Consider the following 17845-nt stretch of genomic DNA (forward strand, 5'->3'; position numbering starts at 1 on the left):
ATCTAATTTATAAAATTTAAAAAAATTTATTTAATTAAAAAATATTAATAATAATATGTTTTTAGATTTTTTAATACTATTATTTATTTTTTAAATATTAAAATTTATTAATATTTAAATTGGACTAAACTAAATTTTTATTTATATTAAATTAAATATTAAATAAATTTTTAAAAAAATTAAATTATACTTAATTAATATTTTAGAGAAAAGCTGGGGCAAGGCCTCTCCTCTCGCCCCCCGTAATGTCCGTCCTGTATATAACCATGCTAGAATCCACCCAATATATATATATATTCTCTATGTGCTATATATATAATATACGACGTGCGCCTCTCTATAAATTAGACCCTTTTTTATTGTATATGTGTAATATAAGTGCATAGAATCACGAAAGAATAAAGAGTGTGATATCTGATCCATGTCAATGGAGAACGGAAACGGATCCATGAGAAGAAAGAAATGGAACTTCTTGCAAGGGAACAAAGAGGTGAATAATAATAATAATGGTTCATCAGCCATATCAGTGAGAGGAGTGTACAGCATGATGCTTTCCAACATCAACGAAGAAGATGAGAGAGACGTGGTTCGTTTGTGCCGTGCGGACCCCACTGATTTCCCCTGCTTTAGGACCACACAAGATGCTCCTCACGCCATTGCCGAAGCTGTTGAGTCCTTTCGCTTCAATTCTTATGCTCCTTCCGGTGGCTTATTCCAAGCAAGAAGGTTCTTCTTAATTACATTCTTTCCTTCTCTTTCTACATCTTGCTCCCTTTTACTCTTTTTTAAATCATTTTATATATTCATCACATCCTTCTGCATACCAAACATTAACTATTAAATTAGCTATAATATATTTATGTATTAATATATGTATAATTTAATTTATTTTAATATATATTTTATATTTTAATATAATTTTATATTACTAATTTTAATGTGTACATAATATAATTAAATTATAATTATATTTGTTTACTTAAATAATTATTTAATTAAAAATTATTTTGTTAATATATATAGTTAAATATATGTATAATTTTTTTTATTGTTATATATCAAAATTAAATTTATATGTATTATAAAACCATCATATATAATAATTTTTAATATATATTTTTAAAACTTTTTAACGAAAATTTCTAGCATCTTTCACAAAACATAAAAGGAAAATCTTGAGAACCTAATATATATAATTAATGTTACAGCTAATATTTAATATAAAAATTCAAAAATTTTAAAAATAAAAATATTTAAAATTCAATTAAAAAAACATTTGAAATGAAAATTGGACAAAATTTTATTTTTAGTAAGTTTTATACTAAATTTGTTCGACAATCTATTATAATATTGACTAAAATTAATTATTATAATATTAGTTTTTAAGTATTACTTAATTTGTTTTATATTTTTTATAACAACTCAGTTATCTATTATTTTTTCTCTCTTAAAAACTATTTTACAGCTTGAAATTGAATATGTTATGGGCTTTTGACTAGGTCAAACTCATGCATACGGCAATTGTGGTGTAGACTGTGGAGTGCATTTTTAATTAGTATGCCAGATAATTCTACAACTTTATTGCGTGCATTTCTATTTCCCAAGCACTGGTGTGGACAGCATGTTAAGAAGGATCAAGATTCTCTAGGGGAAAAAAATTAATAAAATAATAAAATAAAGAGTTAATTATTTTTAAATTAAAATAGTAGAGTATATATTTTGTAAAAATTATAAAATTAATGATGATTAATTTTTATTTTATTATTTTATTAACTTAATTTTCTTATTTTAGAAGATACAAATTCTATTATTAAAGAATTATTTTTTCAATTTTAAAAAATAATATTATACTATTTTATTTACACTTTTTATTATATAAAATATTTTTTATTTTTATTTCTTAATAATAATAATTACTTTTAATACTAAAACTAAAAAATACACAAAAAGTGCATATATCGTTGTTTGTTTGTTTTTTTTTTTTTTTTTTTTTTGAAGTTTTAGCCACCAGTATGGAAAACTTGATGCATAAGACCAGCTTCACTGTACTAAACGAGATAAAGACATATGTGACCAAAGACTAATTGATCTCTTCACTATTGTATAGTTGTCTCTTTTTAGTTTTCACTTTTCACCAAACAAACTGAGATTTGAACATTCTCTATATACAAAATTCATACAAGCTTGTAGGGAATTAGTATTGTAAGGTGTATTTGAAAATATAAAAAGATATATTTATTTCAATTAGTGTAATAAATACTAAAGAGCCTATTAGTTTATCTTTTATTTATTAAATATATACAAAAATAATAAATATAATATCAATTGAGAAACACTTTATATTTTATTTTATTTTTGGTTATAAAACACTTTATATTTTAATTATGAGGTTTTGGATTTAAATTTTAGAAATTACAAAAATTATTTGTGTGAATAAATACAAGAAAAAAATATTTTAAATATTTTTTTTGTAATAATTTTTTTTTAAATAATTGACATTTTATTAGCTGAATACTGTCTAGTTTTAAGATAAGTTATTGTATTTATAAGTTGTAACACATGAAAAATATTTTTAAATAGTATAAATGTATAAGTATGAAAATAGGTACAAAATAATTATTTATACCTTTCATTATTTAATTTTTTTATTTACATTGATATAAAATTATTACCATTCTAAAATAATAAAATTCTACTTATAATAATAAGTTTCAAAATTAGTAAGGAGCAACACTTAGTGAGAAAAGAGGAAAATTGGTTAGTATTAATTTCAATACAAGACAAAAATAAAGAAAATGTGCTGCCTACATAACATTTCTAATATAAATAAGATTATTCCAAAATTGTGTGCTAAAAGAAATGGTTTAATTGACTTAATTCATTTTAGGTTTGCATACACGTTTTGTTTTCTCGGTGTTGGGTATCGTGTTTCTAACTCTTTTTTTTGTCCTCATCAAATTGGTTTTGGTCATACTCTGTAATGCTGTATGATATATAACGTGACAAGATAAATTTATTAGTATTTAATTACCAAAAAAAATTTATTAGTATTAATTCACGTTAACATTTGATGGAATACACAAACAGCGACGACAATAAAACGAAGTGAATATATATTGCCACATCCAAAATAGCTATTATTACATCTCTCATTTAATTTTTGTATATTCTTCGTAATGTTCCATTTCTTACATAAATAAAAATTAAAAGAAGTAATTATTTGACATATGTTTTTATAGTTTATGATTATAGTTTTTTTATTTGTTGTGAAGTCAATTTTACTAATAAAATAATTCACATTTTATCTAATTAATTAAAAAATTATAAATTTAAAAATTAGTATTATGTTAATTTTTAAAATAAAGATTTCTAAAGAATATTTTAATTATTAATTAAAAATATATCACAATAAAAATTCTAAAATATTATAATTTCCATATGTATTTTCGCTTTCTGTATTATACTATTATTGTTTATAAACTTTAAATTATATTATATAAACATAAATTATTAATATTTATTGGTATTAATCCATAAATAATTGATATAATTCTTTAATATTCAACGCACACAGTGACACATACATATATAAAGGTTTAATAAAAAAGCCTTTTGATATATACATGTATATATATATATATATATATATATATATATATATATATATATATATATATATATATGGATATTATTATAATTTCTCGAACGTTTTATTTTTCTATTTAATTAATAATTATATATAGAGTATTTAATTTTTTTGAAAACTAATAATTAAAAAATTTATGGAAATAATTATTTTATGTTTAATATCAATTACATTAACTATATCTCTGTATAATATAAAACAAAATTGACAAATAAAAACTACAAAATGTAATTATAGCTCATAGAGTTGTGCATTTAATTAAAAAAAAAACACATTTCAGAGAAAAAAAATATATACTTAAATAAAAAAATGTGACAATAAGTGATAACCATTCCTCAGTAGCTAAGACCAAAACAATCAATTTGGGTTGATTTTAGTTATTAGTTCGTTTAAATAAATATTAAGAATTTAAATTTTATCTTCTGCAATCACTCGTTAACTAACAACAAACTTTAAATAAAATTTCAATTTACAATGAATTCATTCTTGATCTGTGGAATTTAAGAATATCATAGATAATAAAAAAGCCAAAATTTTTAAATGTTCTAAAATCACATTAGAAAAAGGACAGCATTTACTAAAAATGAGACATTTAAAAGGCTTTAATTTAATTTGCATGGTATAGGGCAGTAGCAGATCTTGTATCCTCAGATTTTCCATACAAGTTATCACCGGAAAATGTGTTCCTAACGGTTGGCTGCACAGAAGCTATAAACATAATCACCACCGTCCTTGCACGCCCCGGCGCCAACATTCTTCTTCCAAGGCCCGGATATCCGCAGTACCAAGCACGCGCCGCCTTCTGCCACCTCGAAGTTCGCTACTTCGATCTCTTGCCGGACAGAGGCTGGGAGCTTGACCTTGATTCCCTGGAATCCCTAGCTGATGACAACACTGTTGCCATGGTCCTCATCAATCCTAGCAACCCTTGTGGCAATGTCTTCACCTATCATCATTTGAAAAAGGTACATACTTTCCACTTTCTTATGTCAATTGGGTCAAATGTTCACATAATTTTCTCAATCATAGGATTCCATCATCATAAAAGGTTGAACAATCATGTTTGAACTTATTTTTGTTAGTGTCAAAGAATATAATGAATATATTTAATATTATAATTTAATTTTAGTGTACAGTATAAAATAATTCTATACATGTATTTAATTATTTAATGTTATATTAATAAAAATAATAACTTTTTACATCGAAAATCTGAATAGCCATCTAATAAAATAGACAAATTAAATAATTATATAAAATATTTTATACTATTAATATAATAAAATTAAACTCCTAATATTAATATGAATTATTTATCTTATAGAAGACTTATTTTATTGTTGTCTTTATCAAAGTGAATAGTTAACATGATATTAGTGTTTAAAAGAGAAATAAAATAGATTTAAGTAACTTAGTCAAATAATTTTAATGATATGTTAAAAGAATGTTCACATGATGTTGTCATCATGTTCATGGGATATGTTAAACATTAGTGTCTATTTTGTCACATCATAAAAATGACTTCAAATATGATTATTACAAAAATAAGAGAGAATAATTTCTTATGGAGTTTGATTTAATATTTTAGTACACGGTAGGAGTTAATAATCTCCTAAGTCCTAACACATACACTAGCATGTACAATTTAATAACACATGAAATTGATCTTAGATATAATTAGAATGTTTTAATAACTTGTTGGCACTCTTTTCAGGTTGCAGAAACAGCAAAGAAACTTGGAATCTTTATAATATCCGATGAAGTTTATGCTCACTTAACATTTGGAAGCAAACCATACGTGGCAATGGGAGCATTTGCATCAATAGTGCCTATAATCACTCTTGGTTCTTTGTCAAAACGATGGGTCGTTCCAGGTTGGAGGCTTGGTTGGATTGTCACATGTGATCCTCATGGAATCTTACAAGATATTGGGGTTAGATTTTCTTTTTGTTTCTTTCTTCAATTCAAGTAGCTAATCTAAGAAATTATTTCATTATTTAATTACTCCACCATGTTGACACGTGATTCTTTTCTTTCTTTATCAGATTGTGACGAATATTAAGACTTACCTAGACATCACAAGTAACCCTCCAACCTTCGTGCAGGTACAAATCAAAATCTATCTTGCTCTTCATATTTCAATGTGTGCATGAATAATGTTCGTAATTAATTGGGAAACAATCGATATTACACTACTTTTCTAAATTAAAAAATTTTGAAAATAATAAATGGTGGTTTAATTAAAAAAAGGAGTTGAGTAATTTATATTTATTATCAGTGTACAATTTATTGATATTTTCAAATATTTCTATCTAAACATAAAAGTAATTAACTTTTATATACTTTGTCTTGAAATTCCAAGTTTGAAAGTTAATTTTTGTAAATACAAAAATAAAATATTTTTATTTATATTAGGTGTTAGCGAGTGTGATTTGACTTTTTTATTTAAAAAAAAAATCAAAGTCAACACCCCCGAATTGCGTAGAAACAACACAAAGTAGAAACTAGAAATAAACACAAAAAATCGGAACATCTATAAGATATGTTCCGTTTGTATTTTTATTTTTTATTTTTATTTTTAATAGTTTTTATTTTTAAAATTTATAAACAAAAAAATAAAAATAAAAAACAGAATTTTATAATTTTTATTATTAATTTTTTCATAAAAAACAAAAAATATTAAAAATAAAAACAAAATAAAAATACAAACTAAACACACCTCTAAAATCGATACTGCTCCTATGTCTCCTTGACATGTATTCATTGCATTTTTTTAGATATTCTTGATACAAATTATAGTTCTTATAATAATTTATGGTTGAATGATAAGTTATTTTAGTAGTGTATGTAGTATAAATTAGTTAGAAAGAATAAATGTTTTTATTTATATATGAGAACACTTATGAATGATTCGAAAAGTAGTTTTATTATTCGTTAATTAATAATATCATTTTTAATTATATATATATATATGTGTGTATATTATTGGAATTTGAAAATAATAATATTAATATATTTGTACTGACAGGCAGCAGTACCTCAGATTCTTGAGAAAACGAAAGATGATTTCTATACAAAAAATCTGAACATAATGAAAGAGGCAGCAGAAATACTGTATGATAGATGTAAGGAGATTCCATGCTTGACATGTCCCCATAAACCTGAGGGAACCATGACCGCAATGGTAAGTAGCACAAACACTTTTGCCTCTTCTTTATTTTTTATATATATAGTCTAAGATGATAATGAAATTCGGAATTTTTATCGGTGAGAAAATTTATAATTTTGTTGCATAATAATTTTTAAGAATGAACGTTAATCTAATTCATTAAACATTAATAATTACAGGTGTATCTACTAGGATTTTTTATTTTATTAAATAAAATAAATATAATATTTACCAAAATAAATATTATTACGAATATTTATCGAATTAAATTTTTTTACCATATCTCGTTTACATTGCAAACGAGATAAATGTTCACATATCTCATTATACTAAGTCAGACGGAGATGTGTATATCTCGTTTACAGTGTAAATGAAATATACGCATTGTCATCTTATTTACACAATAAATGTGATATGACAAGAGAATTTAAATCGGTAAATTCTCTAAGAATTATTTATTTTATTAAATATTATATTTATTTTATTTATTAAAATAAAAAATCTGTATCTACTGTCAAGCTAAAATTTGCAAAACATTTCTCTACAAATATTCACCAGCAAACCTTAAATCAATTCTCAAACTTTGTTTTAATTTGTTAGAAAAATTAGTTTGTACATTAAATTATTTGTCTATATTGTAAGATTGATGAATTTAAATTTTTTTAAAAAACTGTTTTGTCTTTATTAAATAATAATATAGATTAATTTAAAAAAAAAAACTGAAGTAAAAATTAATTTGTTAAATAAAATAAAAGACTAGAGACTTATTTAGTGATTAATAACTTTGTTAAATATTAAAATATTAAATATCTCTTTTAAAATTTTTTAGATATTAATTTGAGTATTAATTTTTGCTTGAAGTTGAAATACTTCTTTATTTATTTATTTATTTTTGTGACATACGAGCAATCATCTATTATATTTATTTATTTTATGGTAAGAGAGGTACCTAATAAAATAATAAATTGGTGTTCGGTGCAGTTAAAGATTAATTTTTCAAAACTTGAAGGCATTGTTGACGATGTAGACTTCTGTGTCAAGCTGGCCAAAGAAGAATCCGTAGTTCTACTTCCTGGTAATTATTTTTTTTTTAACAAAATTAAAATTCCGGTAGAGCTATAAGCCTATAATGGGTATTAATTGGCAGATAATATTTTTATAGGTGTGACTGTTGGACTAAAGAATTGGATTCGAATCACATATGTTGTTGATCCTTCTGCTCTCAAAGAGGGACTTTCAAGGATCAAATCTTTCAGCCTTCGCCATGCCATCCAGTTGCCATAAACAAAACAATATCCATAATTCCATATCAATAATTTGTTGTGGGTTTTAGGTTTTAAGGAAAATTATAGTAATTTACAAATGTATCCTAAAGTGTAGAAATTAAAGGTTGGCAATATCGTCAATTTGACAAGTGAGTCTAGCTAGCCAGATTATTATTGTCAAGAATTTTCCTTACTAATTTGCAAATATATGTTGAAATTAGGGAGGTAATGTGCTGTGTGCTTGTGACATCCTACCACACTGTTTTGCTTTCACATGGATAGGATATGATATTATGCTATGATGCCACTTAGGGTGAAAATAGACCAGTCGAGCTGAGTATTAATTTAGACCAATTTGGCCTATGTTATAAATATATGGCTTAAGTTTAGGTCTATTATTTTTTTATATCACAAGTTTCTTTCTTTTTTTTTTTTTTTCGTCTAGCCTATTTTAAAGTCAGACAAGCAAACAGTTTATTTGAAAAGTTTGTTTGATAAATTATAATTCAAAATAATAAATTTAAAAAAAATCTAAATTGACATTATATATATATATATATATATATATATATATATTCTAAAATTTATAATTCATTTATATATCAATCGTTAGTCATATATCATAATTGTACTTATAATTCATCAACATAAACTTTTTTCTTTAAAAAAAACTATAATCTTAACTAGTCTTAATAATTATTGTTTTTTTAGTTTTGTTTTAAATTTGTTAAGAACAAATAATTAAAAGTCTAAATTAAGAATAATTAATAAAATATTTTGACGAATCAGTCCAAAAAATTTTATATATTTTTTTAAAGTTTATAGTATGACTTTTTTAATTAATAAATTTTATAAAAAACTAAAATATATCTTATTTAATAAAATAAGAGAGTTGAAACGAGCTGAGTCATGAACTCTTGCTGGACAGCCTGACCCAGTTTCACCCAGATGCTACCAATCTTTTACTTTGTCTTAACGGAGATCAATAAAATTAAAAATCTTTTATGTTTTTTATTTTTTAATTTTCCCTCCAAGCAATCATATCGTATGATTTCAGGTTGAATTTAACAATCACATAATCAAGAACTTAATGCATAAAATAATCTAATATATATTATAGTGTGAGTGGCAAATCTTATGAAGTGACTAAGAAGGGAAGTGATAAATTGGAGGTTTGCTTGAAGAGGGAGGTAGTTAACGGCTTTTTATTTATTTAAACAAAAAATTCTTTAATTTTGAAGTTGGATAAGAAAAGGATTTACATTTTTATGTATTGTTAGAAAATTTTGCAGCCAAGTCTGCGAAATTATTTGAAGCAATTTACGTATGCAAGACTGGAAAATCAGAGAAGAAACATTCTATTAATATTTTATACTCTCGCTACGAAATGAAGAACAAGTTTTGTTCATATTTCACATTCTGTTTTTGTGCAACCAGAAAAAAATTGTTTCAATCAATTTTCTAGGTTATGGCTGTAAGAGCAACAAAAGATGAGCATCACAAATTGCTTTCATTCCATTTCATTTTATTTTTTGTACTGTTGCTACGTGGAAGCGATAGGAGAATGTAGGGAAGAAAAGAATAAAATGACTAATAATTATGCACGAAAAGGGAATTCAATCATAGGGCTAATTTTTTTATATGGAAAAAATATTGGTGTTTTTGTTAAAAATAAGAGTATTTGGTATAATTACAGATGAGTAGATTTTTTAGGTACAAAGTCAACACGCGGAGAGTATGTTGGACATATGGCAGCATTCTGGCTAACACGTGGAGGCGTGTTGGACATGTGACAGTATCTTAGCCAACACGTGGGAGCGTGTTACACCACGTGGGGAGCGTGTTGTACAATATCCACAATATTATAAAATACTTTAAATATCAATATTCAACTAAAACATCATCACTCTTTCTATATTAAAAATAATTTCTGTCAATCATATGTTATTTTTTTTTTCTGAAATTGATAAAATCCTAAGTGGCAAAGTCTTCGGTATAGATGGTGGGGAGACATCTACATATATAGATTTGTGTTAAAAGAGTATTGGCTGGACAAGTGTCCTTTGAAGGGAACAAATTCTGTGATGCATCAGATGGTACCTGTATTTGTAACAGTTGAAGCACATGCAACTTTTGAAATTAAGGAAAGGTGATTACAATAATTAGAATATGTGGGATTAGTTAGTAGAATGGGTTGTTTCATGGTATAAAAGGTTGGACGTGGTTTTTTCTAGACTTGCACTTTAAAACAATGCAATACAAAGATATAAAATTTTGTAAGCCTTTTTAATTTATAGTTCTATTATAAGATTTTGTGCATAAATTTTTTTGGAAATAACTATTTTAGTGGGTTTAGTCAGCAAATAGTTGACATTTAGATAGAAGATTTATTTTAAGAGGAGTGCTAGGAGGCAGTAGAAATTGTGATATATAACTATCAATTAGCTATTATAAGTATGTTTAACGGTGGAAGATTATATTCAATGGTGCAGAATTACTCATTTTACTTTTGATGACTAATTAATGACTATATATCACAATTTCTGCTGACCTCTTAGACTTTTTCTTATTTTAATGGGCTGTCATAAAATGATGAGTTATAGATGCTGAAGAATTTTCTGAAGAGCAAATACTTGTTTCAAGGGAAGAAATTTGGATGGTAAAAGAAACCGTTACTAAAGAAAGAATATTATTTTCATAAATAACTATTAAAATGTGTAACCTTAAAATATTATTTTTATGAAATTGCTTATATCATTTAAATCACAAATATTAATTATTTTTTATAAAGTTTTAATTTATAAATAAGTTATTTAAAAAAATTTATACATTATACCAAAAAAAATTTGAAGACCAAAAAGTTATTAAAAATTTGTTATAAAAAATATTACTAATTTAGTGGTTAAAATTTATTCAACATTAATTAAATAATAAAATGAAAACATAATGAATGAAAACGGAATGTGTTAAGCTTTTTTTGTTTTTGTTTTTTTTTTTTTGGTCCTGGGATTAAGGTTAATTAAGTAATGTGCAGTTGCATAGTAAGATGGCCCTCCAAAATAGTTTATGACCTGGATGCTTATATTGGATTTATGAATCCACCAAAAAAAAAATCTAAAACCTTGCTATAAAATTTTTTTAAGCTTTTCATAATAACTTTCAGTTTTTTTACAATTTCAATAATATATCATTTGAATAATATATGTCATTTTTTAAATAATATTTTGAATGTTTGAATAAATTTATAAAAAATTATAGAGTATTAGAGAACACGCATGCTTTCTAATTCCTTTTTTCTTTTTCCTTAATGTAAAACGGTTTTATTGAATAATATTCTTTTTTTAAATTAGCATGACTAGTTTTTTGTTTTTTTTATTATTCATTAGAAATACTAGTTGTATCTTTTTTTTGGTCATTCATTGAGTAATATTTTTTATAAGAAATTTTTAATAATTTTTTGGTCTCCAATTTTTTTTGGATATAATGTATAAATTTTTTTAAATAACTTATTTATAAATTAAAATTTTATAAAAAATAATTAATATTCGTGATTTAAATAATATAAGTAATTTCATGAAAATAATATTTTAAGGTTACACATTTTAGTAGTTATTCATAAAAATAATATTCCTTCTTTTTTTTTTGTTAGAATAATATTCCTTCTTTGGTAACTATTTCTTCTGCCATACAAACTTCCTCCCTTAGAACAAACATTTGCTCTCCAGAAAATTCTTGAGCATCTATAACTCTATCATTTTGTGACAGCCTACTAAAATAAGTCTTTCATCTAAATGTCAACCATTTTCTGATTAAGCCCACTAAAATAGTCATTTCTAAAAAATGTATGCACAAAATCTTACAATAAAACTATAAATTAAAAAGGCCTACAAAATCTTATATTTTTACATTGCATTGTTTTAAAGTGCAAGCCTAGAAAAAAACACGTTCAACCCTTTATACCATGAAACAACTCATTCTACTAGCTAATCCCACATATTCTAATTAACATAATCACCTTTCCTTAATTTCAAAAGTTGCATGTGCTTCACAGTGACAACTCCTATTACAAGTACAGGTACCATCTGATTCGTCACAGAATTTGTCCCCTTCAATGCACACATGTAGATGTCTTCCCTCTATTTATACCGAAGATTTTGCCTAAAAGTTATCAAAGATTTTTGCTTGTAAGTAGTTCGTAGTAGAAATAGATTGTTATTTTTTTTTTCTTTAATGAAACAAAATTAATTTTGATTTAGCAAAGCAATTTCTAAGATCTTTAATATAACTGAAACAACAATAAATAAAAGAGTTGAGACTAAAAACAAGTAAACAATGATATATATATATATATATATATATATATATATATATATATATATATATATATATATATGTTTGACTTAGAATTCTCTACATTTCAATCTCCAACAATAACTAAGATTTGACTAATTACTAAATTAGTCTAAAATTTCAAAAATGAATATTTTAGTCTATTAAAAAATTTAATACATAAAAACATCTTTAAGATTTTTTTTAATAGATAAATCAATTCTTAATTTATTTTTTTCATTTTTACTAGACAAAAAATGATGAAGTGGCATGTTTAGGTGCCACATGGCTCGTTACGTGTCAAGGTAATACAGATAGATGAATAAGTCCCCGTCCTCACATTCCATTCCCAATTGAAACCAATGCAACTCCTTTCCTGCGTCTCTCCCCACTGCTAACTTCACTGGAGGATCCGTCGTTCCGTCACATGCTCATCTCAGATCCTGCCCGATTGTCTCTTTCGCCACCGCTATAGCCATCGTAGAAGCACGCTCTACCTAGACAGAGCAAAAGAAGGCTTCATTTCTGAACTCCAACGACATAATCCCTTCTTGCAGTTTTCTCTATGAGGTCCTTGGTATTCTCGCTGGTGCCTCTAGCTAGGAGATCAAGGTAGTGTACCAACGACTCATCAGAGTTTGCCACCCGGATGTGGCGGCGATCGATCAGAAAAACTCATCGGCGAGCGAGTTTATGAGGATTCACGATGCTTAATGTACTCTGTCAGATCCTGACAAGTGCGCAATACAATGGAAAATTATTCCGGCATCTGATGTAGATAATCTGACTGGAAAAACAATAATTGAAACTGTAAGTGCCTACGAATTTGTGGAGCACCCATATTATTCCTGCTGTTTTGGTGATATTGTGTTCAAGGCTTAGAAACAGATTACTTTTCAAACTGACAAGGATAATGCAAAGTCACTGACTTGGATGAAGATGATTATCTGAAAGGCAAAGATGATCCTGTTTTGATAATGTTGTAAATTATCAGCGCTCTCATAGACAAATCTTTCTTACGACGACTAGAAGCAATTGAGCTTTCTCCACTACTTGCCATTGGAACACGCCCAATTTCAGAACGTGAAAAATGTAGGTTTTTGATTTTCAGAGAACAAATACGAGGAAGGCAACAAGAAACAGCATCGTTTTGCTGACAAGGATAGGGACTTATTTGTTCATCTGCATCACCCGAACACGTAACGGGTCACGTGGGGTCTAAACGTGTCATGGCATTTCATCATTTTTCATCGAGTACAAACAGGAAAAGTAAGTCAGGGACTGATTTGTTTGAAGAGAAAAATTTTGAAAATGTTTTTGTATATTAAATTTTTGTGGAGACTAAAGTGTCCGCTTGAAAAAATTTTAGGAACTGATTTAGGTAATTATTCATAAAATTTTTAATATATCAAATAATGATACATGATCTATTTATAGAGTTTCAGTCTTGTGTCGCTGGTTATTGAAAGAAGGAGTTGTCTCCTGTATACATATTATCTCTAACACACCCACTCCGCGTGTTGGTAGAGTACTGCCATACTATTGACGAATCTTATTCACCACGAGCTCCGCGTGTTGAGTCTGCATCCACTAATGGGTAAAATACCCCAATATTAATATTGAGCAAAAACACAATGAAATTTTTCATATGAAAAATAAATTGGGTTTGAACCCTAACACATCATTTGGTTTAAATGATTTTGAAAGGAAGGAAAATAAAAGAAAATAAAATGGGTGAAAAAGTCCATTCTTCATTGTTTGGAACAGAAGAGAAAATGGGTGGAAAACCAAAAAGTTAGCATGGGCCCATATAATTGTTTTCCTCTCAATACTGCGAAGAAAACTAAAGAGAGAAGACCAATGTTAATTCCATATTTACCCTTCTGACAACAAAAAGCAAGATTCTTAACTCATTATGTGGAATTAATATATATAAGGGTAATAAAGTAATTTTTTCTTCATCTATATTTTCTTTTTATTTTCTTTCTTTTTATTTTTTCTTCATTCAAATAACATACAAAAAATTTATTTTTCCTTTCATTTTCTTTCCTCTCATTTTTCATCAAGCATCCAAAGATAGTGTAAGGGAATTTTTTTAATGTTTAACAAAAGGAAAAGCCCATCACGTGGCACATGGTAACAAATATTTTTTGTTCGAGGGTCATGTGACATTAAACCCCACCATTAAGCATTCATTTATTTACAGATAAAAAAAAAAGGAAAAAAAACTATTTTTAGCACCTACCGTTAAAGCTTAGGGCCCCACTAACGCAGCATCCCACCAGATTTTCAAAAAGAGAGAAAGAAAGAAAGAAACAAAAGAACGCATACACACTATTTTCCTTTGCGTCTTTCTCCAACGGCTACTACAAACACCGCCAAAACAAATATGTTACTTCCATGAATCAATGTGGCTCAACAAAATTTGGCAACTCACAAAAACCAAAACGCTCATTTACTCAATTACTCACTTCAATTCAATTCAACTCAAACTTTATTCATGGAACCTTCTGCACCCCCTTACTACCACCGTTACTACTCTGCTGACTCTAAATCTAGATCCAAGTCTTCGTCGCGATTGGCTCGCGTCGACGAAAACGGAAGACCCACTGCAGAGCCGCTTCGGATTTCGCTTGATGTCGTTCACTCACCAACAAATTTGAAGCCGCCACCCCAGTCCACGTCGCCTTCCGCACTGTCTCTTCTAAGGTCTCCAAATGGTTCTGCTAAGAAAAGTAAAGGTGGCAGTTACTGTCTTCCAATCAGGGAGCTGCTTCTGCTTTCCCCCTCGCCTGCGAGGAGGTCCAAGCCGCGGTTCGACTCGCCTGCTGTTGCCGCAGAGGAGTTGCCAGAGGTTAATTCTGGGCTCCGGCGCAGATGTAAGAGCCGTGGGGTGCTGGGATCGCCAAGGAACTCTAGGAGGTCGAGGCGGCGGTCCGAGATTGAGACCAAGGAAGAGAAGGATGTTGCGATGTTTGGGGATGAGGTTTTGAAGCAGAGGAAGCGAAGGCATAGTGGAAGATCAAAGAAGGAGAGACTTAGCTTGGTCCCTTTTGTGCCCTCTTCAATTTCATCTCCAAGTAATGGCTACTTATTCTTTGTTACAATTTTACCTTTCATTTTTTACTATTATTTTGTTTTTACATTAATTGGTCCAAATAGCATCACTATAAAAGAGATTTTACTTGATCACTGTTATGAGGTTTTCAATCAAAGGGAATAACTAATCTCAGAGCTATACTTGTGAAGATAGTATAGTTAAATATATGCAGAGTAACTTATATATGATTACCATGGTGTTCAGAAGCTGAAGAAGATAATGGAGGTGATCTAGTAGATAGTGTTGGGCAGTGGATGAATGATTTGATCATGTGGAAAGATGTATCAAAGACTACCCTATGGTTTGGTTTTGGATCTCTTTGTTTCTTGTCTTCTTGCTTCACTAAAGGACTGAACTTCAGGTAGTATGCAACTTCTCTCCCTAGGAGAAAACTCGTTTCTCTTTGGACACCAAGTCGACTTACTCTCTTCCCTGTTGCATATGAATGGGACGATTGTAGAAGAGAATAAGTTGGCTTGGTGTCCATCGAAAGTGATTTCAAATAATACAACTCGATCGGAAAATTCTAAGAGGTTTCTGTGCTTTGTACTTGCAGCATTTTCTCGGCCATGTCACAATTGGCAACTCTGTTGTTGGGAGTTTCCTTTATCTCAAATTCACTTTGTCAGAGGTATGAAAATTTACTTTCACAACAATGTTTCTTTCTCTTCATATATCTACTAATGTTGGCTGTACTCTCAAAATTTGTATGCTTGTGTTCAGGAACCAGGTTGAGAAAAGGAGTAAAGGCAAGCTGAAAGAAGATGATATTGTACACCTTGCAAAGTTGATTCTTCCTGCTCTCAATTTCGCCATTTCAAAGACTAGAGAGCTGTTCTCAGGAGAGCCATCCATGACGCTGAAAGTAATCGTCCTCAGAAAAGTTTTCATTTCAAAAAATCATTCTAACGTTTTTCAAAAAATTTCCAAAATTAGTAATTATAAATGGCTGGTTGCAGGTTGCTCCTTTTCTTATACTAGGAGCAGAGTATGGCCATCTCATTACAACATGGAGGTTGTGTGCCATTGGTAAGTACACCAATTCTATAACATTTTCAAGAAATGAATGATCAATGTCTTAATTTTTCACTACATTTGCCAATGCATACATATCTTGCTAAATTATTAAATCTATACAATCAGGATTTTTTGTCAGCTTCATTGTCCCAAAGCTCTATTCTAGCTACTCTGCTCAAGTAAACCAGAGAGGTATGCATTATTCCAGCCAATTACAAAGATATTCTCTCTCGCTCTCGGCATTGTATAAGATATGGTTTTATGTTGTCCGCAGCTGAGTGCTTGAAATCGCGATTGTTGGACACATGGAATGCTTGCACTCATAAGAAGATCGTGGTAGCATCAGCATTGATAACCTTCTGGAATTTATCTACCGTAAAGACTCGAGTCTTCACAGGTAACTCATTTGCAGCCTTCTTCCTAAGGATAAATGACCTTTGAAAGAAGTAAAGATAGAAAAGATGCATTAATGGTATCAAGATCTCATATAACTTGAATATGTATCGAGACAATGTTTACCTTCGATGGACAGTGATTCTTAGAGTATCATCTGCTGCCTTCAGGACAGTTTAATTCACATCTGCATTTGACAACTTTGTGTAATTTTTGCTTATCAAGTAATTATTTTTTTGCAGCTTTTATTTTGCTCGTAATATTCAAATATTTTCGGACACAAGTGGTGGAACAACTTGAAGACAAGGAAGCACAGGTGGACGACAAGTTAGACCAGCAGGCATTGCTGGTGGCAGAACCAGAAGAGGAGAAGGAACCAGAGCAGGCTTTAGTGGTTGCAAAGCAAGAGAGCCAAAGCTAGCAACTAAGTTCATCTAGCTATCTGTTGAAATTGAACCACGAATATGCCTTGTGCACCTATAGATAGGGTATTTCTTTGTAGTTAAGGGAGTACTGAATGACATTTCGTTGTATCTGAGTGAAAAATAAAAATGTACACTTCCATAGTCATGTATCAATATTCTATCCTGTTGCACAACCTGATTTAAAGTTAGTGCAGAAATGTATTCATTCATATGTAAGAATAAATCCTAACCAGCTGACATCCAAATTTATCAACATGTAATCAGCTGATATATTCTATAGAAAGAAAATTTCGTATGTTGCTTTTCAACAACCACTACATTCCTAAGAAGTAATAGTACAAAGTATTTCGGGAAAAACCTGTCATCCTAATGGTATTAGTACCAATGACAACTGCCTTTTGTCTCCATTCCCATTTTGGACCCTGATTCCTGTAAGTGTGTGAGTAAGAGGCTCTTGCTCTCTCGCTTGCGGCTTTAAGTTTCATTATTGCTGCTAAATCA

The 17845-nt window shown here is 28.5% G+C and overlaps 2 protein-coding genes across 2 annotated transcripts; both read left to right on the forward strand.

Moving 5' to 3' along the window:
* Positions 1–292: 292 nt before the first annotated feature.
* On the forward strand, positions 293–8486 carry LOC130969744 (probable aminotransferase TAT2). Its single transcript, XM_057895612.1, has 7 exons — positions 293–726; positions 4272–4611; positions 5361–5579; positions 5692–5751; positions 6675–6830; positions 7797–7890; positions 7978–8486. The coding sequence occupies exons 1-7, from the start codon at positions 422–424 to the stop codon at positions 8097–8099; spliced, it is 1296 nt and encodes a 431-aa protein (XP_057751595.1). The 5' UTR covers positions 293–421; the 3' UTR covers positions 8100–8486.
* Positions 8487–14811: 6325 nt separating this feature from the next.
* Positions 14812–17653, forward strand: LOC130969772 (reticulon-like protein B17). Its single transcript, XM_057895657.1, has 8 exons — positions 14812–15489; positions 15714–15870; positions 16066–16140; positions 16233–16374; positions 16469–16538; positions 16653–16718; positions 16801–16923; positions 17162–17653. Exons 1-8 carry the CDS (start codon positions 14910–14912, stop codon positions 17338–17340), a joined length of 1392 nt encoding a protein of 463 aa, XP_057751640.1. The 5' UTR covers positions 14812–14909; the 3' UTR covers positions 17341–17653.
* The last annotated feature ends 192 nt before the right edge of the window (positions 17654–17845 follow it).

The sequence above is a fragment of the Arachis stenosperma genome, chromosome 3, assembly GCF_014773155.1.
Source record: "Arachis stenosperma cultivar V10309 chromosome 3, arast.V10309.gnm1.PFL2, whole genome shotgun sequence".
Taxonomy (NCBI): Eukaryota; Viridiplantae; Streptophyta; class Magnoliopsida; order Fabales; family Fabaceae; genus Arachis; species Arachis stenosperma.

What these genes read in the sequence shown, in the direction of transcription:
- LOC130969772 (XM_057895657.1), top strand. Translation starts at nt 14,910, where the DNA reads ATGGAACCTTCTGCACCCCCTTACTACCACCGTTACTACTCTGCTGAC. An exon ending in AGCCATCCATGACGCTGAAA is followed by an intron (nt 16,375 to 16,468) that starts GTAATCGTCCTC and finishes GGCTGGTTGCAG; the next exon opens with GTTGCTCCTTTTCTTATACT. An exon ending in ATGGAGGTTGTGTGCCATTG is followed by an intron (nt 16,539 to 16,652) that starts GTAAGTACACCA and finishes CTATACAATCAG; the next exon opens with GATTTTTTGTCAGCTTCATT.
- LOC130969744 (XM_057895612.1), top strand. Translation starts at nt 422, where the DNA reads ATGTCAATGGAGAACGGAAACGGATCCATGAGAAGAAAGAAATGGAAC. An exon ending in GAATCTTACAAGATATTGGG is followed by an intron (nt 5,580 to 5,691) that starts GTTAGATTTTCT and finishes TTTCTTTATCAG; the next exon opens with ATTGTGACGAATATTAAGAC. An exon ending in AGGGAACCATGACCGCAATG is followed by an intron (nt 6,831 to 7,796) that starts GTAAGTAGCACA and finishes TGTTCGGTGCAG; the next exon opens with TTAAAGATTAATTTTTCAAA.